The 27,624-nt window shown below is 47.7% G+C and overlaps 1 protein-coding gene across 2 annotated transcripts in view; it reads left to right on the plus strand.

Annotated features, from left to right (window-relative positions):
- PTPRN2 (protein tyrosine phosphatase receptor type N2) overlaps positions 1–27,624 on the plus strand; it is a 1,102,513-nt gene that overhangs the window by 937,682 nt on the left and 137,207 nt on the right. For both annotated transcript variants that reach the window (XM_074985055.1, XM_074985056.1), the window contains one exon: positions 23,436–23,651. In XM_074985055.1, the coding sequence (XP_074841156.1) occupies positions 23,436–23,651 (216 nt within the window). The remainder of the gene's footprint in view (positions 1–23,435; positions 23,652–27,624) is intronic.

Below are 27,624 nucleotides of genomic sequence, written 5' to 3' on the forward strand. Positions count from 1 at the left end.
GCTAGTATAACGGTATCCACTGAGTATTTCATATAACATATTTATATGTATTACATTGTAACTGATCACACATGGGACAAATATCTCTCTCTGCCAGAGTCTGGATACACATCTCTTTACACTTGGTTCTTGCAAGAATTTCTTTAGCAGGCGTGTGGTCCTGCTTGCTATCCATACGGCTGATCCGTTAGATGTGCCTGTTTTAAACAGTAGATATTAGGCCTCAGTATGGGGAACTGACTATTTTTAAAATCAGGGGTTGTATGAGAAATGCCTGTCAATAACATGAGTTTGTAAAGAAATTATGCTACTTTAAAAAGTCGTAACTGTAAAGATCGGACTCTTTTGGATCAGCTAGAGTTATTTCTGTGCATTTTGCCTTTCATTTATTTTTTAAAGTGGTAGCTCCACCCCAAGCTTTGCCTAGTCCTCCATCTCTGCTTTTCAGAAGAAAATATTCACTACTTGCAGGCTTCTAACTTTGCAATCATCTCCTTGATTGGAAATCTTCTGGAAAACATACATCAGAAAGCAAAATGTATTTTAAAGCCTAGCATTATTTCAATGATACTTTTCCACTGCAAATTTTTTCATCATCAAAAATACCTTTTTCTCAGTGTCACTCTGGTGAAACAGGGTGGGTTTTGCTAAAAACCAAAAAGTTAAACATTCTGTTATCCCTCTCCTAGCACACTAATAATTAGAACTAGTCAAATATTTTCAAATAAATAATTTTCACTGGAAAAATTGCCTTTTTGAAAAATCGAAAGGACTTGTCCTAAAGCTATTTGTAATAGTGCCTTAAAAACTATAGTACCTAAAAACAATACCTTTAAATAATTCCGTGGGTTTTTTTTTGTTTGTCCTCAGCACAATGGAAGGTAGAACAATTTAGGCTTGATGGTGGTGCTGGTGGTAGTATAGTAGTAGTTGTATTTTTTTCCTATCCTCTCTCCCCCCAACTCCCTTTTCAAGTATCAAAATGGGGAAGAAGGAAATAGGGGAACTAGTAAGGAAGAAAAGGTGAAGGTGTGGAAAAATACTGTCCTGTCTAAATCTGAAAACCGAAAATGTTCAATGAAAATTTTCAGAAAATGTTGACTAAACAAAAATCATGCAGGGAGAAAAATTACTCTCTTCTTTTTATTTCAATTTCCCCCTCAGATATTTAAACTAACTTTAGTGATAATAGGGAAGGGGTATTTCCACTTTCCTGTGCACATTCAAGATGTATAGCTTGTCTACTCAAGATAATGCCAAGAAACACACCGCACCTTTATAATAATCTCTTAAATGTGCTGTAGTATATGAAAAAACTTCACAGTATGTCTGGTCGCTTTCTTGTTTCTAAATGAATTTTCTTTTTAGTAATAATTTCCTGTGTCTACACTATAGGATAAATTGTCTTTGGTGTACTCATTACCTGAGCCTGCATCTACACTATGAGATAGATTTGAATTTATTTATATCGATTTTCTAATTCTGGAATTTATAAGTTTGAATTTGACCATCTTCACTTCCCACATGCTCCTCACAAAGTTGAGTCACTGCTGCCACACACAAATTGGCTAATATTGACTGTTGCAGTAGTGCATTGTGGGAAGCTATCCCACAGTTCCCTCATCCCTGTAGCATAGTATGCTGGCTGGTCTTGACGTCATCTTCCCACACTCCATTTCCTCATTCCCCTCCTGATCCCTGAAAATATGCTGTTTCCTGGAAATGGTGGAGGGACCCTCAAAGTGAGAAGAAAGAGGGTAGAAAAGGCTAGGAAAAAATAATGTTTGGTTTCCTCCCACGTTACATTGCCAACACGGGTACAGCGACTGTATTCTGAACTGGCCATCCACTTGTCCCACTTCCCACCATTGCATGCCTGTGATCCCTGAAAATAATGCAGTGGCCCGGACTGTTTTCTAAAGTGAGAAGAAAGAGGATAGGGAAGTGTAGGAAAAAAGAATTTTTGGTTTCCCCCTTCACTATACTGGTGTTGGGGAGAGACTTTGTCTTTCCTGTGCACTATAAGGTTTCCGTGCAATGACTATGTTCTCACCTGGCCATCCAGCTGAGTATTCCACCTTCCATTATTGCATGTGATCCCTGAAAATAACGCAGGGGTCCAGACTGTTTTTTAAAGTGAGAAGAAAGAGGATAGAAAAGTGTAGGAAAAATCATTTTTGGTTTCCCCCCACATTATAGTGCCAATGTGGGTGCAGCAACTGTATTCTCAACTGGCCATCCACTTGTCCCATTTCCCATCATTGCGTGCATGTGATCCCTGGAAATAGTACAGAGGCCCGGACCATATTTGAAAGTGAGAAGAAAGAGGATAGAGAAGTGTAGGAAGAAAGAAGCAAGCCAAGCACTGAGGGACCATTTGACATGATTCCTTCCTAGGGAATCAGGCCCACCCCCCAGCTCATGAGACTTTCCCCCAGTGGCAGCAAGCCCTGTTATGGGCTTTTCTCCAGTGGCAGCAAAGGTCCCCATGTTTCTTAGCCACTGGGGGGAGACTTTTCCCCGGTGGCAGCAATGCCTGGTATGGGCAAAGGGAAGGGGTTCACTGGAGAGCCAGTTGAGGTGGTCTTTCCCTATGGCAGCAGCAAAACCCCAAATATCTTTCCCACCCTTGGAGCCCTAAATGTGTGACTGGCAGCATGGTCAGCACCAAATGGCAGGCACATCCTTTTATTAAGTTGGATTGAGCGCTTCTTATGTGATGTGTCTGAACGCGGGAAAGACCCAGACTGTGTGACGCCTGTGTGGGAGGAAAAGGGGCTCGCACACAAATGTACACGGCTGAGAAGAAGTTTCTTGGTGTGTTATGCAAGCACAATCCCCAGCACAGCCTTGTTGACATGTGGTACCCGGGCATCGGCTGGTGCCAGGCAGCACAGAAAAAAATAGTAAGTGTACAGACAGAGCCACAAACTCCCTGCAGGGGCTATTTGAATGGGCAGATGAGCTCACAGCACTAATAGCAAAGAAAGAAAGAGACATTTCTCAGACTCTCATACTAACATGAAGCCACAACTAAAGGCTCACTGCTGCTGCTTGGAAATTTGCCGTCTTCCTGTTACTGGAGAGCACTGGGCAGAGCGGAGCACTGAGGGGAGCATTGTGGGTTACCTACAGGACACCTCTGGAGGCTGATAAATTCGCTTTTAAGACATGGTGCTTCCACAATTGCCTTTAATCGAACTTCTGCATTCGAGCTTAATGCTGTACCTGTCAGATAACTGTGATTTTGTAAGCTCAAGCTTAGTGTACCCAAAATCGAGCTAATGGTCTTTACAGTCAAGACTGTCATGTAAAATTGAGCTAACTGAATTAAATTCAAATTTATCTCATAGTGTAGACACAGCCTAAATAGCTTACTCGGCTTCTATTGAGTTAATCCTCAAAATACCCTTCAGGTAGAAAGGCAGATATAATTCACCCCATATTACAGATGGGAAAACTGAAGGACGAAAAAATATAAGACTAGCCTAAAATCATAGAGAAAGTGAATATCATAGCTTGACTTAAAAGTTGGGAATTCCTAACTCTGATGTTCCAGATTCAAACCACAGAGAAAAATTTCTCTCAGATATAGAGGAGGTATGCTGTCTGCCTAGTTTCAGACATTTTTGTTTCCTTTCATCAGTCTAGTGCTGTGTTTGTGTACATGTTTTTTATTGTGTGTATATCAATATTTCATTTGATTACATTTTGGTTACCTTTTCCTCTCTGTGTGGATGTTAGTCTTGAAAACAGAGGAGGGGGCTTTTGAAATATGTGTTGTCCTCTTTTAATCGAGTATTTGAACCCTCAGTGACATTATCCAAAGTGTCTCAACCATGATGACAAGGCTGGCCATAGGACAGTGCAAGCAAACAAATTTAAAAGACAAACAAAAACAAAAACAGAAAGATACCTGCATTCAGTCTTACTTGCAACTGATTCTGCACTGGTGAAACGCATTCCATCGTGCATCACCTCCTTCCCACATTTGATGTTTGCACATTTCTCTGACTTCATAGGGGAAAAGGAAGTGTCATGTGAGCCTTTGAAGGCACTATTACAAATAGCTTTAGCACAAGTCCCTTCCTGCCTCCCCCAACCCTTCATTTTTCCCATTTGGAGCAAGCATCTCCATTATACTTAAAGTATATTTTTTTAATAAAATGGAATGATTATTCATTGACTATGGTGCAGATTTTTGTCCCAGATGAATACACTTTGACTATGTCTACACAGCAATTGCTATATTGGGATACAAATGTATCCCAAAGTAGGAACTCTGCTGTGGCTTTTCCCCATGCTCGAAATAGCCCTGCTGTTTCAAGATCAGTATTCCAGTTCTGGTATCTCTCATTGTATGAGGGGTAACGGAACTTTCAGAATAGCTGCTTATTCCTAACTCCAGTGCCATTTGGACGGCACCGAGTTCAGAATAAGGAATTTCAACATAATTTAAGCCACTTGCACTCTGCAAATGGCGTAAATTATTCAAAAAGCAACTCACCATGTAGACATCGCCTTAGTGTCCACCTCAAACTAAAGATACAGACCAGATGTTCTACAAAATTATAGACAATATCATGAATTCAAAGTTTTTATTTGGAAAAAAAGGTACTAAAAGGATTGAAACAGTAAAATAAATATCTTTGACAGGAAGTAATGACTAATGAAAACAAAACCTTAAAATGAGTCTGCACGTGTCATTTTTCAACATTGTCTTTTTCATTTGCGCTAAGAATGGAATAGCAGAAGGCAGCTGTTATCAATGTTGCTGTAACTAAAATTTAAGAAGCTTTTGATACACTAATAATTTTAAACAATTGAATGTTTTCAGACAATTACCTTTTATAGTAGAATGAAACCCAGTCATATCCTTTGTTCCTATAAGCAAAGAACACAGTAAATCAAACATGGGCAGCCTGCAAGAGTTTAAGCCTTTCTCACATCACAAGTCCTCTCTCCTAACAGCTCAGTAGACTCCATTGGAGGATGGTACTTCACAGGGCTTCTTGGTTCATGCCACAGGAGGGAGTATCTTTGTATCACCAACCATGCAGAACTTCACTGGGTATATTAAGGCTAATCATAATGTTTACGCCATTTCTACGTCCAGCAACCTACTGGATAGCCCATGGAAGCATGGTTCTTTTAAGACCTCTGATGACAGGAACAGAGAGGGGCTGGGAGGACCGGTATCGGGGCTCAGAATTTTTGCATGAATAGCTTTTACCTTCATGGAGTCCTCATTAGCTGTGCAGATCTTAAGAGGATTGGCTGGTTTTGTGAAATGGATCCACCTCTAATTAGTTGTGGGGAGCTAAACCTAATTCACAATAGAAGGCTTTCTAGGAAACTCCATAAAAGGAATCTCAGAGTCTTTCCTCAGACCTGAATGGAAGTAGACCACTATGGGGAAGGTATGACCCATAGTTATTCATGGCAATTTTAAACCTGAACTGGTCCAGATACTTATACACATACCATGTGCACAGTTTGAGCAGTTTCAGTACCTTTTATTAACATAGTTTATTTTATTTCAAAATACTGTCAGATTTTTCATGCAGACACATGCAAAGATGCTGGAACTAGGAGTGCCGGGGTTCCTGCTGCATCCCCTGGCTTGAAGTGGTTTCCATTGTATATGGGTTTACCATTGGTTGAATGGTTTTCTGCACCCACACTATAAAAATTGTTCCAGCACCCCTGGCTACATGCAGTTCCCTCTGAGGTTGGTTGGTGCCCTGGGCAGAATGTGGCCTTGTTTAAATTACCAGCTGCATCAAATACAAATAACAAGTATATAAATAAAAAAAACTATTATATTCTTGTCAAATTAACAAACATGGGAAGTCCCTTCTGTTAATACTATTCCTTGTGATATCTGTTTTCCAAAAAACAAGAGATTATAGAATCCATCTACTGAGTATTTCATATAATAGATCTGATTACCATCCTAAGATTTTTATTATTGGTGATATTGCTAATACTATGCAACCCTTCAGAGTGTGAATGTGAGTCACAGTGTAAAACCAAGACCCAAGTGATGTACTTATGCAGTTATTATATGAATTAGAAATATTAAATACAATAAACCATGGCTGGCTCAAAGGGCATTGGTTGGTTTCATGGCATTGTCTACTTCTGTTTGTTTCCAGTTGCTAAACTGCCTTATAAAACAGATAACAGTTCACTCAAGTCTACCTTAATACTATGTTCTTTATTTAAAGAAATTGATGTACTTGCCATAAGAATGCTCTTTGACCTGTGCAACTCTGACTGGAAGGAAGGCATAGACAGACAATTTCCATATTAAAATGTGGTCTACAAGATGAAGTGTAAGAACCCCTGTTGTGGTACATGTAACTATTTATATAAACCCTTTTAATAGTTAAATTCATAATGCAAAAAATTTAAAACCAATGTAAGCATATTAGTGTAAGACTCAGGTAGGAAAGAAGTAGTTTAGTCGAGTAATGAAGAATAACTCTCTCTGTTGTAAACTTATCTCAGCAGGTGTCTGTACTTTGCCTATCAAAATCAGATAATGATGAACTGGACAAAGTGGTGATGACATAAGACATAAAAAGAACAAATCTTGTTTGTAGATCTTAGACTGAATTTGCAGTGGTGGCTGTTAGAAACATTTTTTTTTTCATTTGTAAACTTAACAAGTTTATCTGGAAATCTGGAAGAGAATAAATATAGACCCACACACTTTTAAATAATATTTTATTACTACAGTAGTCCTTTAGTTCAAGTTATTTGTTAAACCATAGAATTTGGTATTTAGCATCCGCCTTCATCCTTTGCAGCTACATTACTGACATAGTACGGTATGTACAAGTATTTTCCAAATATACCCTAACAAGTTTCATATTCAAATGATAGATGTGTTCAGTTGTAACACGAAAGTTCAATATGAAATTACCTATCTGTACTTTGTCCCCAAATTTCACTTCTAAAACAGGTTCCGGGATTTCTTTAAATAAGGCTGCTTAATTAAACTTTTTGTATACAGTATTGACATTTAATTTCACATTTTAAATCATCAACACTTTTTAAATGTAAATGTTATTTTAAATTTCAATTTGTGAGTTTAAAGCTAATTATTATGTAATTACAATTTTAGATATATAAACATTTTCTTGGCTTACTGATCTTCCTCCTCTTGGACCTGATCTTACAAACACTGATGTGTGTTCTGATTAGTCCCATTAATTTATAAAGAACTAAATTTAAAAAAAAATTAAAAGGCTATAAAGAAACATATCATTAAAACATTTTCCATTACCCCAATTTATACAATAAATGAGTATTTGTATGTATGTCTTATATTCTGTTCTGTTGCCAGTTAATAATGTTCTTGACTATTTATAGGAGGAGATCACTCTTGAGCTGTTGAATTTCTTTCTTTTTTTCTTTTGGTAGCATCACTATTATGAACAAGAGCACTCCATTGTCTTACTATGTGCCCTTTCTCCTTAAAGGTGACCAGATGCAGATCTAAAGAATTATGCCATCTTTTATTAAGATGAATTTTAAAAGCTTGGTCTAAAAATTTGCATAGGATTTTTTTTTCTGTGAATCTGTTCCTATTATATATCCTGGAGCAATAACAGCTATTTGGGCTTTCTGTCTTTATTTTGAAAGGCATGATACAAAACAAACAACATCAACCTGTACTTGTTTAAACATATTTATGAAGACACCTAAGATTACACCACTGATTGTCTCAACAGGCTATATAGTAGCAGAATTCTGCTTTTAAAGGGAGAGTGTCAACATACTATAGGGTTGAGTTGGCCTTTTTCAGGCAGGCTGATGTCAGTCTTCACTAAGAAAAAATATTCTGCATCTTTTAATGTTTTTAAAACAAACTAAACACTCCCCCCACCTGTGTGAACACAATTTATGAGACTAAAATAACCAGCATGAAATGTGTATCCACATTTTTTTGATCAGATGAAGTCATATAAGATGTTTTGTTTTTTCAAATTTATTTATTTTATGTGTTAAATAAAAGGGGGTAAAATGACCTCAATGATTTTAACTGCTTCTAAAGTAGAGTATCTAGCTTGAACTGAGTGGATTGTTTGAAAAAAAATTAATTAGATTCAAATGTTAGCTAAAATGAAGTCATTTTTAATATTAAGATCACTGTAGCTTGGTGTTAGGAGGGTTCTTTGTGCAGCTTTTAACATCACAACAAGAGAAAATGAGACAAACTTCTTGTTCTAGTGCAATGTGTAAAATTTACTCTACTTACAGATCTTAAAATGTGAATTAAAAACTAATTCTAGGAACATAATCTGGAAACGGACTTTTCTTTTCAAGGAGGCTTAACTGTTTTATATTAAGAGAGCGTCTAACTTCCTTTTAGCATGTACATGTATAAAAGGAAGGGGAAAATTACCTACTTTGAAGAAATTGATTGTACACTATGCATAGAAAGCTGAAGAGATCATTTTTGCTCATGGGAATGAATGAAATTCAACTTTGATTTGTCATAAAATTCTTAGAGACAGAAAATATCTTTGAAAAGCCCTGTGCAGCATACTAGGATTTGCATTTAAATAACAAGGCTCCAAAGGATGTTAGACAAAACTTCTAAACAAAGCTAAAGCATTATTTATTTTCTTTTGTTGTTTTGTTGTTTTAATATCAGACTTCCTTTAGAGAGAGGGAAATAAACTTAATGCAAAACCTCATTTGTGCACTTTCAGTAATATATAATTAAATCTAAAATGTAGCATTTTAGGGAAATGTATAATCTAAAAGTCACAAAAAGTTAAACATTTAAAGTAATATTTTAAATATAGCAGTCAACAATTAATAATATTAGAATGTTAGATGTTGCCATTTCTGAACATAACCTTTTGTGCCATAACCTTAGTGCATATATGTAACCAAAATGTTCATGTTCATATTTGAGAGATTTACTATTTTGAATATAGAAATATATTATAGTTCTTGAATTTCGATGATTAGTCTACATTACCTTTCAAATGTTAGTTATTTTATTTATGAATATCGAGATAAAATGTCTCAAATTTGTTTTCACCAAGAGTTTATTTATTCTAGGCAAACAAGAAATAGTGTTTAGTAACAAAGTTATTCCTAATGTCTTTCACCTTTTTGTTTAAAATAAATTTTTCAGGTATTTTAGTATATTTAAATCACTTAAATATCTTAGATGGCAGTTATGGGTTTCTTAAATTGAAAATGAGATTTTATCACAGAACATTAAGTTTTACAAGTAAATGCAGAACATGCCTTAACTCAGCTTTGAATCATACGTGGAAATCATTTAAAACTATTTTAATTGTTTTGATAATTTATGAAGCATACACAGAACATGTTGATATTATGTTTATTATACCTGAGAAAACATCCTGTTTTAAATGAATAATACATTATTTATTTTACATAAAAGTAATGTAATCTATATAACATACCCCTCAATTATATTTTGTCTCATACTTAAAATTCTTTCATGCCAAAGAAATAACAGGAATCATGGAAATTAGTTTATTGTTAAATTAAGTCCAAAGATGTCATGTGAAAAAAAGTAATTCAAATGAGCATTAAGAACAGTACCCATTTATTTCATGACACTGTTGCCAAGTTAATTTTGTGCTCAAATAATTTATTGTCTGAGGATTTTGAAAATGTGCAATATTTTTCCTAAAAGTGACAAAGGATTTGTAAGTAAGGAAAATAAGCTAGGATGCTAACTGAATTATTTGGCAGATTGTGAAACAGTTCAGTAAAAGGATCAATTTGCGCAACACAAATATGTCCTTTTAATGAAGTCCCTTGACAGGTCCGTTTATCTCTGAGCTTAAAAAATATAGGTTAGTGAGCCAATCGTGTGTGCTGTGACAATATTACCAGAAAACTACAATGACAGAAGACTAAAAATGTCATCTTGAAGACATACATTAGCAAAATAACGTACGTTAAAAATGTATCAGATTACAAGTAGGCGATACATGAGTGAGATCACTTTCATATTTGGAAATCCAAGCATCTTTCTATTGTGCAGCCAGGGCAATCAGGTGGAAACCGGATAAAAAAGTGGCTACCCTCTTTCCATTCTTGAAAATATTGCCAAAAAAGTTAATATGGCCAGCCATTCTGTTCTTTAAAATGAAGGCGGCCGGGCGGGTGCCTTCTTTCGGAAAATGGTACCCTGCGCTGTAGTGCCAACTAAAATGATGCTCTTCCAGGAGACCAACCGTTTGAAATGGCCTGGCCGAGTGGTGATGGTAGCACTGGTGGAGACGGGGTTTGCCTCCCTACGTTGGTTGCTTTCTTTGCTTAGTGGCTCGGAGCAGATAGCAATCAGCTCGCAGGCTAGAGGGAGGACTGGGGAGAAGAAGCACGCTACCACTGGATTGCTCTCCTGCTCCAGAGAAAGCCAGCGAAGTCCCTTCATTGTGGCTCGGTAATTGTACCAAACATTAGGTAATAGCCCCTCCGCCTTGTAGGCTGTGCAGGAGCCGGGCTTAGAGGGGAGCAGTTTGCGGTGGGGGGGATCCCCCGCTGGGGCTGAGCTGAGCTGGGCGGGCGGGGCCGGGAGGCACACGGCCTGGGCGGAGAGCGGGCTGCAGGGCCGTGTAAGAGCTGCGCTCTCTGGGGAGAGGACTCCGGGCGGCCGTGGCTGGCAGCTCTGCCTTCCTGCGCGGAGTGGCTAAGGCGATCGCCCACCTCGCGGCGCCCCAGCCCCGAGCCTCATGGTCCCGCTGTGGCTGGAGGCAGGGCGCCCTTTGCACCAGACGGCGCCCCACATATCCCGCTCCCCCAGTCCCAGGAGCGAGAGAGCGGGAGCGGGACTGACTGGTTCCCCGCTCCCCACTGGCGTGGGCGGGTGCCCTGGGCCGGCGGCTGCCTGCCAGGGACTGGGCGGGGAGCGCCCCTTTCACCTCGCGGCTTCCAGTGCCATCCCGCACTCCGGGCGGACCCAGCCTTTGCCCTCTCTCCCCTCCGCACCCGCACCCAGCCCGGGCTCTCTCGCCGCTCCCAGCAAACCCGACGTCCCACACACGCAGCCTTGTCCTCTCCCAACCCCCCACTTCGCAAACTAATCCGCTGTCTTCCGAGCCAACCCCCCCGCCACCGAACCCGGTCCGCTCCCCTCCCCCAGCCCGAACCTGCCCCCACTGACCCAACCCGGTCCGTTCCCCTCCCCCAGCCCGAACCTGCCCCCACTGACCGGCCGCTCCCCTCCCCCAGCCCGAACCGCTCTCCACTGACCCAACACAGTCCGCTCCCCTCCCCGAGCCCGAAGCTGCCCCCACTGACCGAACCCGGTCCGCTCCCCTCCCCCAGCCCGAACCTGCCCCCACTGACCCAACCCGGTCCGCTCCCCTCCCCCAGCCCGAACCTGCCCCCACTGACCGGCCGCTCCCCTCCCCCAGCCCGAAGCTGCCCCCACTGACCGAACCCGGTCCGCTCCCCTCCCCCAGCCCGAACCTGCCCCCACTGACCGAACCCGGTCCGCTCCCCTTCCCCAGCCCGAACCGCTCTCCACTGACCCAACACAGTCCGCTCCCCTCCCCCAGCCCGAACCTGCCCCCACTGACCGAACCCGGTCCGCTCCCTTCCCCCAGCTCGACCTGCCCCCCATACAGACTGAACCCAGTCACCTCCCCTTTCCCAGCCCGAACCTGCCCCCACTGATCGGCCGCTCCCTTCCCCCAGCCCCAACCACTCTCCACTGACTGAACCCAGTCTGCTCCCCTCCCCCGCCACTGACCGAACCCAGTCACCTCCCCTCCCCCAGCCCGAACCTGCCGCCCCACTGACTGGATCCGGTCCGCTCCGCTCCCCCACCTGAGCCCGCCCCCCTAACCGCTCTACTCCTCTTCCTCTCCTAGCCACTGCCCACCAACCCCTCTCGCCCCCACCCCCCGGCACGAGTGGGCACGTCGGAGCGCTGGGGCGGGGTGTTGATGCTCGCGGCCCATCCCCTCCCTTTGGGGACGCGCGCGGACTCGGCGGTGTAAAGTAACAGCGGGGGCCGGGGTTTCCCGGCGCAACTACGCGGAGCGCGGCACGTCCAGCTAGCTGCACTGCCCCGCCCCCATTTCCTGAGCGGCGGGGAACCCCCAGCTCCCCCAGTCGCAGGACCGACCAGGTTTCTGCCCCTCCCCCGCTTAGTTGCCTCTGGCCGCCAGGCGGGAGGTATCTTTATCCTGGCCCGGCAGGGCCTTCCTTCTCCCCGCCGGTAGCTCTCCCTCCGCGCCCGCTGCTACCCCGCCAAGCACCCACCCGCTGACCCGCCTCCCCCGCGGCCGCCTGGTGCTGCACACCAGCGCGCTCCCCTTGCAGGGCGCACAGTCCCACTGCCCCGGGCAGCCCCGCGCCGGGCGGTAAGTGACAGTCCCCGGCTGCGAGCGCCCGCTCCCCCCTACTGTGACGGCAGGGAGGGGCGGGGCCCCGTTGCTAGGGGAACTGGTTCCGCGCGGGTTGGAGCGAGGACACGGTATCCTCGCCTCCCTTCGCTCCGTTCTCCTCCCCCCCCCGCCCCATTCCGCGGCTGGTGGCGTCATCGCCACCTCGCACCACGTGTCACCGGGGGGCAGGGGGGCTGCGCGGGGAGCCCGGCGGTGGGCGCAGGGGGCAGCGGGGCTAGATGGGTGTGAGCGTGTGTGGGTGAACGGTGTGTGTGTGTGAGAGAGAGAGAGAGAGAGACTAGTTCTTACGTGTGTGGCTGTCTCTATGTGTGGCTGTCCTTGTATGTGTGCGTGAGACACCAGATCTTACGTGTGTGGATGAACGGTGTGTGTGTGTGTGTCACCAGTTTTTAACGTGTGTGGATGAACGGTGTGTGTGTGTGTGTGTCTGTGACACCAGTTCTTAACGTGTGGATGAACGGGGTGTGTGTGTGAGAGAGACGCTAGTTCTTACGAACAGATAGGTGCACGAGTGAGTTTCCTAGCGGCTCGGCGGAGCTGCCCCGTGTGGGGGAGGGGGCGGCAGCTGGCTCCAGGGTAATGGCCGGGTTTGCTCCTAGTTACGCTGAGACACGTCCAGACTCATTCACGGATCCCCTGGGAGACGCCCCCCCACCACAACCCCTCCCCTATAATGAGCCACTGTCTAGGGGTGGGGGAGCAGCTGGTCCCGACCCTGCGCCCCACCGCTGCCCTGGGGGCGCTGGGTTGGCACAGCCCCGGGTAGAGCTGTGGCGGTGGGGGACGCGGGACAAGCGCGGCGTGTGCTTCCCACCGGCAGCGAGAGGAGCCTCTCAGAGCAGGCGGTCTTCGGCCTCTCTGCCCTGGGTCCGGTAGTGGAGGAGGGGGAGCGGGCGGCGCTCCAGGGGAGAGGCCAGGCGCTGGGGGCCCATGAAAGGGAGAGGGGGGTCGTTAGGGGAAGCACTCGCTTTGCCCAGCTCGGGCCTGCCATCTCCAGCTGGCGTAGCAAGACGGGAAACAATGGAGGAGGGGAGGCGGGAGGAGACCTTTGGGTTTCAAGAGCAGGAGAGACTAAAGAGCCCTCCCAAAGGCTTGTCAGCTGCATGTGACACGATCCCCACTTCCCAGCGCGCGCTTTCTTCTCCGCTGCAGCTGCGGGGCTTCCAAGCGCCCTCTGCAAACAGATGTTCAGTTCGACCCCGGAGCTTCCCTACTGCTCGCGCTGGGGTGGGAGTTAGGTCGGGACCGCTTGGGGACAACGTAATTTTGATCCTTTGGGACACTTCCCCCCAAACAGTTGCACCTAAATCGGTGGCGCGCTGAGAGACCACGTAATAGTTCTCCAAACAATCCTCTTTGTCCTTTCTTCCACGCCTTTTAGTGCGTGTTTGTACAGCCCCGAGCACAAGGGCGCCGTCTCCGCTCCTAAAGAAGCGTGTTATCACACATTATTACAATAGTCTGGGCTTTGTGAGCTAAGAGTTCTACCAACACGCCGGCCCTGCAGTTAGTTCTGTATGGCTAGAGGCCTATGCTTGACATGCAGGACAAACGTGTTGGAAGTGGTACCCTTTACTAAAGTGTCTCTTTAATGCAAAATAGTTGGATGCCTCCTAGGCGGATGCCCTTATCGGGCCCAAGTTTGAGCGAATTTCTTTCTGTGTGTCTATTTATTAATTCTTTACTTGGGGGTCCGTGGGGAAAACGCTCTACAAGAGGAGACGAGGCAGATTTCTTTGCAGTATTCTCATGCAAATGAGCTTTATTTTTTTTTCTTGGCTTTTTTTTTTTTTTTTTGGTTGCTCCCTCATTGTTCTTCTGGCGCTTCCATCTTGCAAGAGTGGCACAAAAATATTGCGCGGGGAGCAGCAACCCCAAGCAGCTTTACAAATGAGTGACAAAGCCAATGTCCATTCATAGTCTCACTCCGGCGAAGGGTTTATTAACGGCCCAGGCCTCCTTAGCCAATTGCTGTCAGCAACATGTGGAGAGGAGGCATCGCTATAGTAACCGGTGGATGGGCCATGTGCTGCAGCCGACAGGGGCTGCGAGCGGGCCAATATAAGGAGGGGCAGAGCCGGGGCGCTCCGGAATCTCGCGCACGCCTTGCGCCCTACGGTGATGGACAGCTCCGCCGGGACAGCCGTAGCGCCCGTCCTCCTCCGACGCCTGCCGCCCCCGGGGGAGCGGGGCTGGGGCAGGCAGCAGCCGAGCCGCGCGAGCACAGTTCTCGGCCAGCCCCGCTCTCGGCGAGCCTTTGTGTCCACTGAGAAGGGAGGGGGGAGATGAAGGAGTTTGGCAAAGAAGGAGGATTGCTGGCCCGGGTCGCGCGCCTTGGCTCTCCGGGGCTGGAGCCCTTCGCAGCCTGCGCCGGCGCGGAGCGCACCTTGGCAGCAGGTAAAGGACTGGCTGAGCTGGGCCTCGGCGGCCCGAGCTTGTCGGTGGGTTTGCGGGCGTGGTTCGTGGTCGTGCGGGGCACCGGGAGCGGTGGCTATGGGGAGAACCTCGGCGTAGCCAAGCCAAGAAACGCCCTTAGCTGGCTGGCTGCTCCCCAGCTGGGAGCCGCGGTGCGTGTGCGCGGCCGGTTGGGACGGCGGGCCAGAGCCCAGCCTTCGAGTTACTCTCCGGCTAGAGCCCCTTCCCGGGGGGCGGGAGCGGTGGCAAGGGGCAGCGCAGGGGTCGCGCTTTGCCCCAGGATGAAAGCCACGAGCTGGAGCTGTGCGTGGCGGGCACATGACTGCGCCGGCTCGGCGCGCCCGGGTTTCGTGCGCTAGTTAGAGAACAAGGAGCGGGCGCTGCTGCTTTGCCGCCCAGCCGGCTCTCGGCTCTTTAAACCCCTCGTGTCTCCCTCCGCCAAGAGCGCCTTTGCTCCTCTCCGTTGCTTGCACGCGTCTGCAGTGACACGGGGGAGTTGGGAAGGGTGACCACGCTGATTTGTTGGCTCCGAGCAGCGCACATCCTTCTTTCCCCGCCAGCCGTACTCTGGCGGAGCCTATTGGGCGGAGGCCGCTCGCTTCCCCTTCCTGCGCCTGCAAATTAACCACTTCACGCTGGGGTCTCGCTCTGTGCGTTAAGCCGGGGGCAGGGTCTGTGGAGTTGTTGATTATTCGCTGGGAAGAAGGAAGGGCTGCCCTTCCCGTCTAGCGAGCATCCCGGGCCCCAGCGGCTGGTCCTGGGGCTCAGCGCTTCCCTTTGCAGGTTGGGCATCTGCAGCTGTTTATGGTTACACGAGACCTTGTGGGATGGGCCACAGCCGCGACTCTCTTATTCAAACGGGGCCCGCTCTGTCGGCAGGGTGGGAGCCAGAGGCAATAGCTGGTGCTTGATTTGATTCCTGAATTGCGTGCCTCGGAATCAGCGTTGTCTCAGTGCTGGCGGGGGCTGAGCTCGGCCCGTAGTGGAGTCAGCTAGGGCCGTGCTCCTGGGCTCTGGCTCTGACAGTCCCACCTAGGGCGTCTATCGATCTGCTCTGGGCGGAAAGCGTGGAGAGCGAAGTTGGCTTTTCGAGTCACTCCAGCCAGCTCTTCTCTCTCTCCCATTCGCTCCTCCGGCAGTCGAGTCCTTCCAGAACAGGACCTCACGTCTGGGGTTCCCACCTCCTTGACTTCCTTATTCCCATGGCTGGCAAGCAGGAGACAAAGCGTGCCAGCGGTAGGATGCCTGCACGCACCCAGCCTATGCCAGCATGTGTTCCGTTCCGTTTCCCGATGATCTCCCAACATCCTGGTCGCTGCTCACTTCAGCAACGCCTAAATTCTGTTGCATTTTTGTGTCGCTCCAAGCAAATACTGAAACTCTCAAAATTTCCCCATCCCCAGCACTCCGCCTTCCAGCTCGTTGTTGACACCTCTTTTAAAGTTGCATCCTATTGCTCCTTTGTACAATACGAACTACAGCGTGCGGTTCTTAATCTAGCCACACATTCCACTTCTGTTTATTGCCTCTAAGAAACTGGAGGAAAGTATCTGCCATTGATCAAGGGATCTTTGAACTGGCTGAATTCTTGATTGCATTCAAGCATTGTTCGGGATATTAATCCCACTAAAAGGTACAGAGAAGCTCCCGAGTGCTTTGTGGCGTTGAAGGTTGAGGAAGGATCATTGTGCCCCTTCAAATGAATGGATCTGTGGCTCTTTGCAGTGACCTTTCTCAGTGATTTGAATAAGCTGGAATTCCCAGAAATCCATCTGCCTTTTGTGTGTGTCGATTTTATCTAATCTTTCCGACTCCTGTGTAGAGTCTGAAAAAACCTACCTTCCCATCGGATCTCAGTCCCCCAAGTCCGAGCGTTAAATTGACCTCGTTTCAGGTGATGAACTGACATCTGCTGAAACTGAGGTTAAAGCAATAGCCTGGCTGCAAAAAGGACTTTTTAGTGGGGAGGTAGAGAGAAGGGTGGGAGGGGAGGGGAGCTGAGCTGAGTCTTCACGTACACATCTCTTGCCAACACTGAAGACTAGCATCTGAAAACACCAACAGATAAGTTCGATTATGAAGTTTTGATTTGCGGTATCCAAAGTAAACAACACTGTGTGCCCGGAGCATGTGAACCATCCGGCCCTGCTGCTCTAACCAGCTTTATCTAACTGTTTCTGAGAGCGAGTGTAAATGGGACAAGTGCGAGGTGGAGAACCACTATCCTTTGTGTTGTGCTGGAGTCTGGTTTGTACTGAAGTAAAACCTGTGAAAATTTCCTCCAGGTATCTTTTTAGGAGACTCTCCATGTTTGTCCTGTTGTAGAGTTGTTCATCTTTTTTTTTTCTTCCCAGCAACACTTAACACCTTTTTCAGACTGTACCCCAAACAGCTTACGGGGGAAATTTACTGAAAATCAGATTTCAGTTTTGGATTCTTTTAAAACCACAGATTGTCATATTTTTCCTACAGGGAGACTAATAAAAAGTGTCCACTCTTCTCTGCTTTTTTTTCATGTCAGTTACCTAAAATGTTAGCAAAGGATCCTTCGATGAAGATAAATTTGGTTTCAGTGAAGTTTTTATTTTTACCAATAATTATTTTATTGGATAATTCCTTTCTTCTGCCCAGGCACCTTGCCTCACCCCCCACCCCTCCTTGAATGGCAGATTTGCAAGTACAATTTCATCTGCACAGAGGAACAATAGCTTTCAGCTGCACAAAGGATTTCTCCCACCCTGAATCCAAACCACAATGCCTCTTGCTCTGATAATAGCTTCTGAAAAGATTTTGTAATGCAGAGAATTAATACATGATTATTTCCACCTCACTTCTCTCATTTATTAGATTCTGTAGTGAATTCCAAATTAAAAATAGCACTCGTAAAATTTTAACTTTATAGTATTTTAAGACAATTTCCATCAGATTCTAAAGTTTCATGTCCTTGCTTAGAAAGTAGTCTGTTTTTATTTAGATTTATGCTCAGACAGTAACTGTTTAATACATAATTTAGAGCAAATGCTCATATTTTTAAAAGTCCACCTAAAGAATTCAAAGTTTCTCCCCCCAGGAAATACAGTGTCCTGTTATTTTTTTAAAATAATGTCAATGAATACTTCTTCCCCGCTTTCAAACTAGCAGAAAAAAGAGGGCGATAACAAATAACTTCTGGGAGAGGCAGAGTGTAGCCCAAATTCTGGCGTCTTTAATTAAAGCAAAATTCCTCTTAACTTCAGTGAGAGTTTTGCTCAAGTAAGACCCGCAGTACCTGGCCTTCTTTACCGAAGCAATAATTAAATAAATTATAATGGCGCTGCTGTATTTGGAAGGTGAACATCCCCAGGTGTGAGCCATCGCTTCAGGGCATTTTCCTCGCATTCCAAACACAGGCGTGGGAATTTATGTACAGGAAGCGGTACATTAAATATTTACAAACGTTCGCTGCTTTTAGATGTAAAGACTTACTGATACGTCTACACTAGAGGGCTGCATCCTTAGATATCACAGCAGTCATACGTTGCTTTTGCTTATGCTACTCTTTTCTAGCACTGTGGCTTTTAAATACGCCTGTAGATTTTTGAAGAACTATAATGGGTGTAATGGAAATTACACACACACCTACAAACTCCCAACAGTTCACATACTAAGGGCGTTTTCCTTTTACAAAAGCCTATACCAATGATGCAGTTAACATCTTCTTGACTGCAATCTAAATGGTAGGACCGATGCTGTTCTGAGACAATATGTATACGTGCTTTGACAAGTAGGAGCGGGGTCTCCCTGTTAGTCTGTATCCTTAAAAACAAGGAGAAGTCATGTGGCACCCTAGTGATTAATAGAATTTTTGCAGCTGAAGCTTTCCTGGGTCAGATGCATCTGACCAAGCGGGTCTTTGCCCACGAAAACTTATTCTCCAAAAAATCTGTTAGTCTATCAGGTGCCCCAGGAATTCTCCTTGTTTATGCCTTGATAGCAATTAAACGCGCTGCTGAGCATTCAAGGCCATTTAAAAGCACGCGTGCCGTGGATATAAAGCTCGTATTTCAAATAACTTCCTAACCCAGAAGTTGTTGATGTTCCTATACCGCCGCTTCTGTGATATTACAGTATTTTCCAGCGACAAAAGGACTTTCCGAAGTAGCACACTATGTACTTCGCCTAGATAGATGCTTCTGGTACCCCGCAGTTACCCGGGTCTGAGATTAATACTTGCTCAACGATGGCTAAATTCTGCCGGCAGTTGATTTGTTAAGCCTTGGGGAAGAAAAAGAGTATCTCTTTGTTTTTCTTGTTATGCAACAGCTATTGTCCCCGCTCTCCCGCCGGTAAAGCGAACCGGCCGAGGGAGGGGCTGACCCGCTTTAAGAGACACCCGCCCGGAAATGTCAAATTCATAACCATGAAAAGATTTTTTTTCGTTCGATTTCAAGTCGGAACTGTCAGGACGCCTTTAACTGAGCCCTGGTTACTGGGCCCGCTCGCAGCACCTCCGCGCGGAATCCGGGCTGAAGTTCAGAGTTCTTGGCTGGTGGGAGCGAGAGGGGGAGCCGGAGGCCGAGCCCCCCTCAGATGGTAACTCCCTGTGGGCAGGAGACTGGCAGGCCTCGGAAGACAATGGGTATTTATTGCACCCGCCTTGCCTGGGCGCCGGGCCGCTTCTCTTGGCAGAGTTTAAAGAAACCGCCCACTCTCAACTGGTGGCCTGGGCCCAGGGCTGGGGCTGCAAACGGGACCTTCTCAAAAGGCGGCTACGTGAGCGCCCTAAAGACGAGGACCGGCTGATATGGGGCCCTGTCCTGCCATCACCTTGCCAGCAAACCTCCCTGGCTGTCCAGACCCGTCTGGAGAAGGGGGCGCCCTCCAGCCCAGCTTCTAAAGCTCGAACCGACTTCCAGCCCCCGCGGGCTGCCGTGGGAACGCCGCCCCTTCCTGGGAGCCCTGTCCCTGGCTACCAGCTCTTGCCTCCCCGCAGTCAGGCAGCGGCTCCCCCTACCGCATGGCGCTGCGGACCCAGGAGTCCGGGCTCCCACTTGCAGGGCCACACGCTTCATCTCCCAGGAAGTGTGGGGCTCGCTCTCGTTCCTGTGCGGAGAGCAGCCGGCAGCTGCACCGGGAGCGGGGCAGGGCAGGGCAGGGCAGTTAGGACCCGGGCACCATCGGGGCTGGGACGGGAGCGTGCCCGGGACAGCGGAGCCTGCAGCTCTGCTCTCCCGCCTTGCAGCTCGTACTCGCTCCCGTTCGCCTCCGGGGCGCCCAGCCAAAGCAGGCCGCGGGCAGAGCCCGGGCCCCAGGGGTGCACAGAGGGCCACCCAGGCTGCAGCCCGCCGAACGGGGACGCATTGGCACTCAGCTGCCCTCGGACCAAATCCGGCGCTCGCCGCGGGAGAGGAGCCGCCTGAAGTCGAGGCACGCTGGGGCCGCCAAGGCCGGCGAGGTCCGGCGCCTTGCAGGGGCGGGCCGCCCGAGGGGAGCCCGCCGGAGGAATGGAAGTAGCCAGGAGCGATGGCCGAGTAACCGGAGTTTCCATCGCGCCCGCCCGGCGGAGAAGGAAGTGGACAAGGGCGACGCCCCCGATGAAGGGAGGCTCCCCGGGGTAGAGGAGCAGGTGCCCGCGGCCCCGGGTGCCTGGGGACTCGGATTTGACCCCCTTCATCGCCGCGTTTCTTCCACGCGCCCGGGCCACGTAATCGGCTCCCTCCCGGGGCGCGCGGAGGCGGCTGGCCTCGGTTGCGGTCCCGGAGAAGCCTCGCTCGGCCTGGCGCCTCCTTCGCGCGGCAGGCGGAGAGCTGGGCTGCAGGGCTCGAGCGCCAGGCCTGAGCTGGCGGGTGCAGGCCGCTGGCGGGAGGACCTGGGCGTTGGAAGAGGAGATGCGCCGCCCGCCGGGAGGGGTGGGACTATGGCACTTACCCCGGGGAGCGCGACCGCCCTTCGGCGGGGCCGCTCGGGCTACAGCCAGGTCGGCAGCAGGGAGGGGGCTGCGCCCGTCTGCTGTGCCTGTCTGCTCGGGACGCCGCGCGCCTGGTCAGTTCCCCCTGGCTCCTGCCGGGTGCTTGGCCCTGTCGCTTGCGCGCAGCTTTCCCGCCGCGCCAGAGAAGAGGGGAACCGCGGGCAACGTGATTAGGGGCGGCCAGGGCCCGAGGGGGTCCGGGGCCAGGGCGGGGTCTGAAGCGGCTTTAACCTGCCGCTTTCGGGCCGAGGAGGCGCGTGGGTGGTGCCCCCGCGCAGAGGCCGCGCCCGCGGCGCAGGGTCACACCGAAGGGACAGCGCCTTGCCAAAGCAGCTGCAGGGACCCAGTCTGCCGCGGGGAGAGCGCGGACCCACCCCCACGCCCCCGGCCCGGCTTTGCGGGGGATGAAGGACGGCGCCGTTGCGGGCCGGAGTTGCTCGTGGGGGAAGGGGCAGGGCTGGCCGGTGGCCCGGCCTTGGGGACCCGGCGGCGGCGCTGGCTGGGTCGGCGCTGCGCGGGAGACAGGGATCTCGCGCGGCGGCGGCGGCGGCTCGTGTTGCGGCTGAGCGTTTCCCCGAGTCCGGGAAAGCAGCACCGCGCGTGTCCCCCCCCCCCCACCCCCGGCGCAGGGATCGGGGCCGCTCGGCGCGCGCTCCCTGCCCGCAGCAGCCCAGCGGGACGCAGAGCCCGGCCGCGCCCTGCCCCCGAGCTGAGAGGCTGAGGGCAGAACGGAAACGCCTCCCCTTTCCGGGCCGGAGCGGGTTGCGTGGCCCGGGCCTGGCTCCGAAGGGACTCGCCCGTCGCCCCGTCCGTCCTGGTCCCGCACAAAAGGGCGCGGGGGAGGCGGGCAGCTGCCGGTCTGCTGGGGGCCGCGCCGGGAGAAGGGCCGGGGGCGGGGAGAGGTGCCCCGGCTGGGAGGCTGCGGGGTGTCTCCGGCTGCCGCGGGGCGGGGTGTCTCCGGGAGCTGGGCAGAGCCTGGCGGAGGGGAGGGAGCGGAGCGGAGCGGCGCGCGGTGCCCGGCGCTGGGCTGGGGCGCTGCGGAGAGGGAGGCGCCGCGCTCAGACGAGCAGACGCTGGAGGAGGAGGAGGAGGATCGCGGCTGTGTCCCCCCGGCCCGGAGGCGCCTGACCCCCGGCCGCACCACCCCCGGCGCTCTGGGCCGGTCCCGGCTGGGGCTGGAGGAGGGGCGGGCGGTGGCGCCAGCGCTGCGGGCGGGGGAGTGACTTCTCCCGGGAGCCGCCGCCGCGCCCGGGCGGAGAGGAGGCAGCGAGCGAGCGGTGCGGTGTCGCTGGCGGGAGGGCACCAGCCGCGCACGCTCAGCCCAGCTCCTGCCCGCGCCCCTCACTCGACCTCCCGGGGCTTGCGGACCTAACGACCCTCTTCGGCTCGGCGCAGCCAGACACGGAGAGCTGGGAGTCTGACTGAACCTGCATTGCCATTAACTGGGCCCCAGCTCCGGCTAATCCGCGGCACTGGGAAGGCAAGGAGGCTAATTAATGACAAGCTTTTACAGTCAAGACCAGCGATAATTGCTTTGGTGGCCTTTATGATTACAAGATAAAAATGGACCGGGCCTGACATAAGAGCCCCTGTGTACACTGCAAGACAGGAGGAAATTAAGAGCTGGCGATCTGAATACGGAGCAGAAAATTACTAATAGAGGAGAGATAATGAATAGGCCGGTCAGGCATTCATGGGGAAAAATCCATTTTGTTACCACACGAAATTAGGTGGAGGAAAGGAGTTCACTAATTGTTCTCATCTTGTAGCAACCAGGACTGAGGCAGGGGCGTGCTTTTCAATTCATTTCCCTGGTAATTGTGAAAGGGAGAATGCTGGCCAAATGAGTCCTGCTGCAATTTGTGTGCCTGGGCTTTTCATTTTCATGTTGCGTTTTTAATTGTTGCTAATATAGCTTATAATGAAGCTAATGAGGGGAAATTACTGTACAACTTTTTAGCACATGGAGACAAGTGAAATGTACCAGAAGGATTCTCTCCTATGGCTTCAAAAAATCTGGAGGAGTTTGGAATTCTTTGTTGCTTTTCTCTTTTTCCTACCAAAGTTAAGGACTGGCATCTACTTTTTGTTGTGTAGTTTGCTTTTCACTCAAGAAAATGGATCTTTGTTTATAACGCCCCAACCCCCTGACAAATAAATGTACAATATCCACTCGAGCTCTGAGGCCCTCAGGACTGGTGGTGGACACTATTATTTTGGAACTACCAACCGAGCAATGGTCAGGATGGCTGGTCCTTCATTCCGAGAGATTTCTTGTTCCATATTTACTTCAAATAGCAGTCTCCAATACAGCCATTGCAGAGGCAAGGTGGTTGTGGTTGGAAGTGGTTGTCCTGCCTCGCCTGGGGTAGGACGGCTCAGTTGCGCCATTGTTTACAGCAGTAGGAGGCAAGGTATGTGAGACAGGGAGGCGCTCTTTTTCAGTTTGGTCTGAAACTGAAATCCCCCAAACAAATGTTTCTGTCTTTGTCCAATGCACTGGTTCCTGCTGAGCCCGTTTCACTCCGTGCGGTGCTCGACTGGAACTTCACCCCCGGGCCCATAGTAGTGTTAAATCCAGTGACAAGTTCAGTGTCTCTGAAGTTTCCAGAGCCAATGCTCAGTTGCTGCTTCTTTCTCCTCCCCAACAGAAAAGCAAACTCAAGCTGCTCCCCCACCGCACGGAGGAGGAGGAAGACTCCACCAAATTCATTCTCCTCACCCTGCTCTCCATCGCCTGCATTGTTGGGGTGCTGGTCGCTTCGGGGGTCCTCTACTGCATCCGCCACCACTCTCACCACAGGCTGAAAGAGAAGCTTTCCACCTTGGGCACTGACACGGGCTCCGATGCCACTCTTGCATACCAGGTAAGGACCAGCTGTGCTCCCCCTGTGCCCCTGATCCTTTGCCAGCCCCGGGGGGAGAGATCAGTTAGTCACAGAAGGGAGAGGGGGGTTGTTTGGTGCCCCGCTGGCTGGGAGTGATGTCCCCCCAGATACATGGTAGCTGCTTTCTGCTGCGGGCTCCAGTAAGCGAGCCAGTTCTCGTCATTGCTGGAAAGGGGCATCTCCTTTGAGTAGATGCCCTTGGAATTATCTGGAAATTAACACGAATATCCACAGTTTGTCACTGTTCCTAATCCAGCTTTTTCCCGGGTCCGAGACTTAGTTAGCTCTCTGGGAACATCTGTCTCTGAATCATCAGCTTCTTGGGCTGATATGAAAAAGCCTTTGACCCGATCTGTTGCCACCTTCTGCCGTTATTCAGATAAAGTGACATATAATGCTGATAGATGGGGAGGTAAACCCCAGATTCTTTCCATAATCATAATGGAAGCAGATGTGTGCCAAGTAACACAAGGTTATTTCACCCCAATCTTCTCAAATAAATCACAAGTCAGTGGAAATATTGAGTGTGCAGTTTCAGTTGACTAAAGGAGGAGTACCTGGTTTGATATGTCTTTAGGATAATGGGTATTTTATTTCTGGTTAGTTATCCATCTGGAAATGTAGGTACTATATGACTGCCCGTACCCTATGGTGCCCCCAAAACATTTGGAGTGCTATTTTATATAGATATTTCAAGGTAATACTGTTTTATTCTCTGCAGTTGAAAAAAATGAAATATATTCTATTTAGCAGTGCTTTGGATTAAAGCCACTAAAGTGTTTTACCTCCCAGTTCTACTGATCAAACAGTGCTCTTTCTATAATATTGTGGTAAATTGGAATAGCTGGAAGTTTGTGACTAAAAGTCTTTAAAAGGATAAATTAGCTCAGAAGTTCTGAAGTCTTTCAGTTATCATGTTAAAGATGATTTCCTCCTGTGTCCAGATGTGCTAAGCAATCCAGAGAATTTTTCAGTAAAGGACTAGTGAATTCAAATGTACACATGGCTACTTGCATTTCAATGGAATGGCTTTATCTTTAGTTCTAAGCAAAGGGATGAAAACTAATAACAAAAGAAAACCGTAAAACTTTAGTAAGAAGTCCGGGTTTGTCAAGGTGGAAAAGAGCAAGCCAACTAGCTAGCACTGATCAGTGAAACCAGGTTCTCTTAAGACAAAGTATGAACAAATTGCTAGTTTTGTTGCCTGTGGTCAGGAAGACCAGGCCAATGTAAGGAGTGGGGTTTGCTTTGGAGGTTCTGAAGGGTTTAAAATAGGAAATCTGCTATCGACTTATTAATACTTCAAGATAAGCAACTTTTTTTCTTCACTTAAACATGAATGTGAGAATGCTTAGGTGGTTTTTTTTTTTGGTTTTAAAAAAAGCCCTCCAGGTTATAAAATCTCACTTGAAACTGAATTTGTGATAATTAACAGGACAGTCTTCCCGGTGACAGTTCTAATTAATAGTATCTGTAATTAAAATCGTGCCCTTCCAGCAGGAAAATTGTTTGAATTTCATGGAGTGACATTTTTTACCATTTCTCTTGGGGGCATGGTGGTTAAGTTGATATTGATTTTATAATGAGCTCTGGTTTGTTTAATAAGAATCTGTAATCCAGACACTAAATGAAATGTGCGCTTCATTTCTTCTTGACAGATTTTTTTATATTAAAAAAAATACTACACATAAGGTCCAAGGATCTCATTTCTGAAACAAACTATGAAAATATGAACAATATGTTCTCTTTTAAAGTATTGAGATCAAATTGACATCCTTTGCCATTGACCCAATCCTACTACCCTCATCTTCCTAAGTAGTCCCAGTGGTTTACAGGAAACTGCTGTCACAAGTGGTGGTGATGGTGGGAAGGGCAAGGGAGTGAGGGAATATGTGATTTGGCTCGATGCAGAGATTCTTAAAAGCTTGCTCTTTCGCAATGAAGTCAATGGGAGTTTTGCTGCTGAGTTCAATGGCAGCAGGAACAGCCACCAGAACTGGAGCCAACTGAAACACTCAGACTGTTTTGGTAACGCTACTGCTACTTTCATCCAGCAGTGATTTAGCAAAGTGTGTCTGTAGTGCCTAATCATCCATGCAATGAGACTGTTGACTAAATCCCAGGGACTTCACTGGGAACAACACTGAACCCCTGTCCTTTCAAAGTAAATATTATTTTGTACTGAATCCTGCTAAAGCTAAGCCGTATGTATGTGTAATATTTGAGCCATGGAAATTTTGCATTGGGTCGTAAAAAATACGGAAATAAGGCAAAGCAAGTTATCTTTTTGCTTGATCTTGCCTGGCACTCCGAAAGGTGACTCTGCAGGCTGTACTAATATTTGTAGAGGAAAAGAGCCCCAGAAAGTTGCTTTGAGATTAGGACACAAGAAATTCAAATCTAAACTCTTCTTATATTATCAATTTAAAATACGGGCCTAGCTATCCACTAACTTTATTACTCAAATGTGTTAATAAGTATGATGTAATCTAATACTGGCTGTGCAGATTCAGAATATGTGTCTGCTGATGTTTAAGGCAGGACAGATTGATAATGCACTATTGTCTTCAGTTTAAATGGCAAATCAGATTTAATTTTTTTGCAATTAAGTGTAGAGAGAAAATCAATTGGTAAAAATAATGGTCAAGTCTTAAGTAAGAAAATCTCTTTACCATTTTGACACTTATTTATATTTATTGGATGGGCTGTATTATCATATAAACAAGACTGACCTAATTTTTTGAGTCTTAAAAAATTATGCAATTAACCTAATTCAGCCAAAAAAATCAGTCAAGATTTTCATTCCTTCTTATTCTTTATTTTTCTATGTGAATATACAAGAGTCCTTTCAAAACATGGGGTCTCCCTGTGGCTTGTGTTTTGTGATACTAGATGGGGAGAAAACGGACAAACTGTATTGTGAACATTTACTGTTACCCTTCTGAGATACTAGTAGTGGGAGCTGGGATTCAATCATGTCTGTTGATATTGTATCAGATCTGTGACAGTTACAATGCAAATCTGACTACACAAGATCTGTGTGATAGCCATGCTGTGCACGTAGCCTGCAGAGTGGGGCTCTGAGGCAGAATGAGTGTTTCGAAACATAACTCTGCTATGAAAAATCATTTGTTTTTCCTAGAAGGAATATTGCTTATGTGCATAGTGTGTGTATACTACCTTTCGAATAAAAAGTTCCAAACCATTTAAAACTGGCCTTTCAGGAACCTGTCAATTAGTAGCCGAAATCAAATGTGAAATTGAAATATGAGTTACAGTGCTTGATTTCTTGAAGATTATGTAGTGAAAACAGCTCATCTTTAGCTGTAGCTCGTCTACCAGTCCCTAGTCCAGTACTTAAAAAAATAATGTTCAGACACTTAGAAGGATTAATGTATTGTTCAGACTTAATTTGTCCATTTCAAAGAAAAGATGCAGACTGGTTTTGCTAGGTTGTGGTCAAGCAGGTTTTTTTCATATTTAATTGTTAAAATCTATCTTGTCAAATGCTACAAGTATATAAAACACAATTCAGGCATTGACTCAGACCATCTATTTTGTATACCTTTTTTACTTTTCATAGTCTTGTCCAGCTGCATGCATAATGGATGGTTTAAATCAATGTTGGAGTTCAGAGATCATTAAAGAGATGTCCTTATTTCCCCTTGTCTTGCTCATGTGTTGTTGTTCCTGTGGCTTTGATCTTCTTTGGAAAGCAAATGTAACATTGAGCAAGCTCAGTCTTCCCTCCATGACATGAGGGCAGAAACTCCTTAGGAATCTTCAGCAAATACTCTTTGATTTAGTTCACAACACTGCGCAGATTTTTTCTGGTACACTTTGAAGCCTTTGGGACATAACCCACAGAAGAACAGGCATTGGAGGCAGCTTTCAAACAGTACTGCTAAATGTACATCTTAGTTGTCACTGTTCCCATTAGTGGGCAATTTAT

Source organism: Carettochelys insculpta, chromosome 2, assembly GCF_033958435.1.
Source record: "Carettochelys insculpta isolate YL-2023 chromosome 2, ASM3395843v1, whole genome shotgun sequence".
In the NCBI taxonomy this organism is placed as follows: domain Eukaryota; kingdom Metazoa; phylum Chordata; order Testudines; family Carettochelyidae; genus Carettochelys; species Carettochelys insculpta.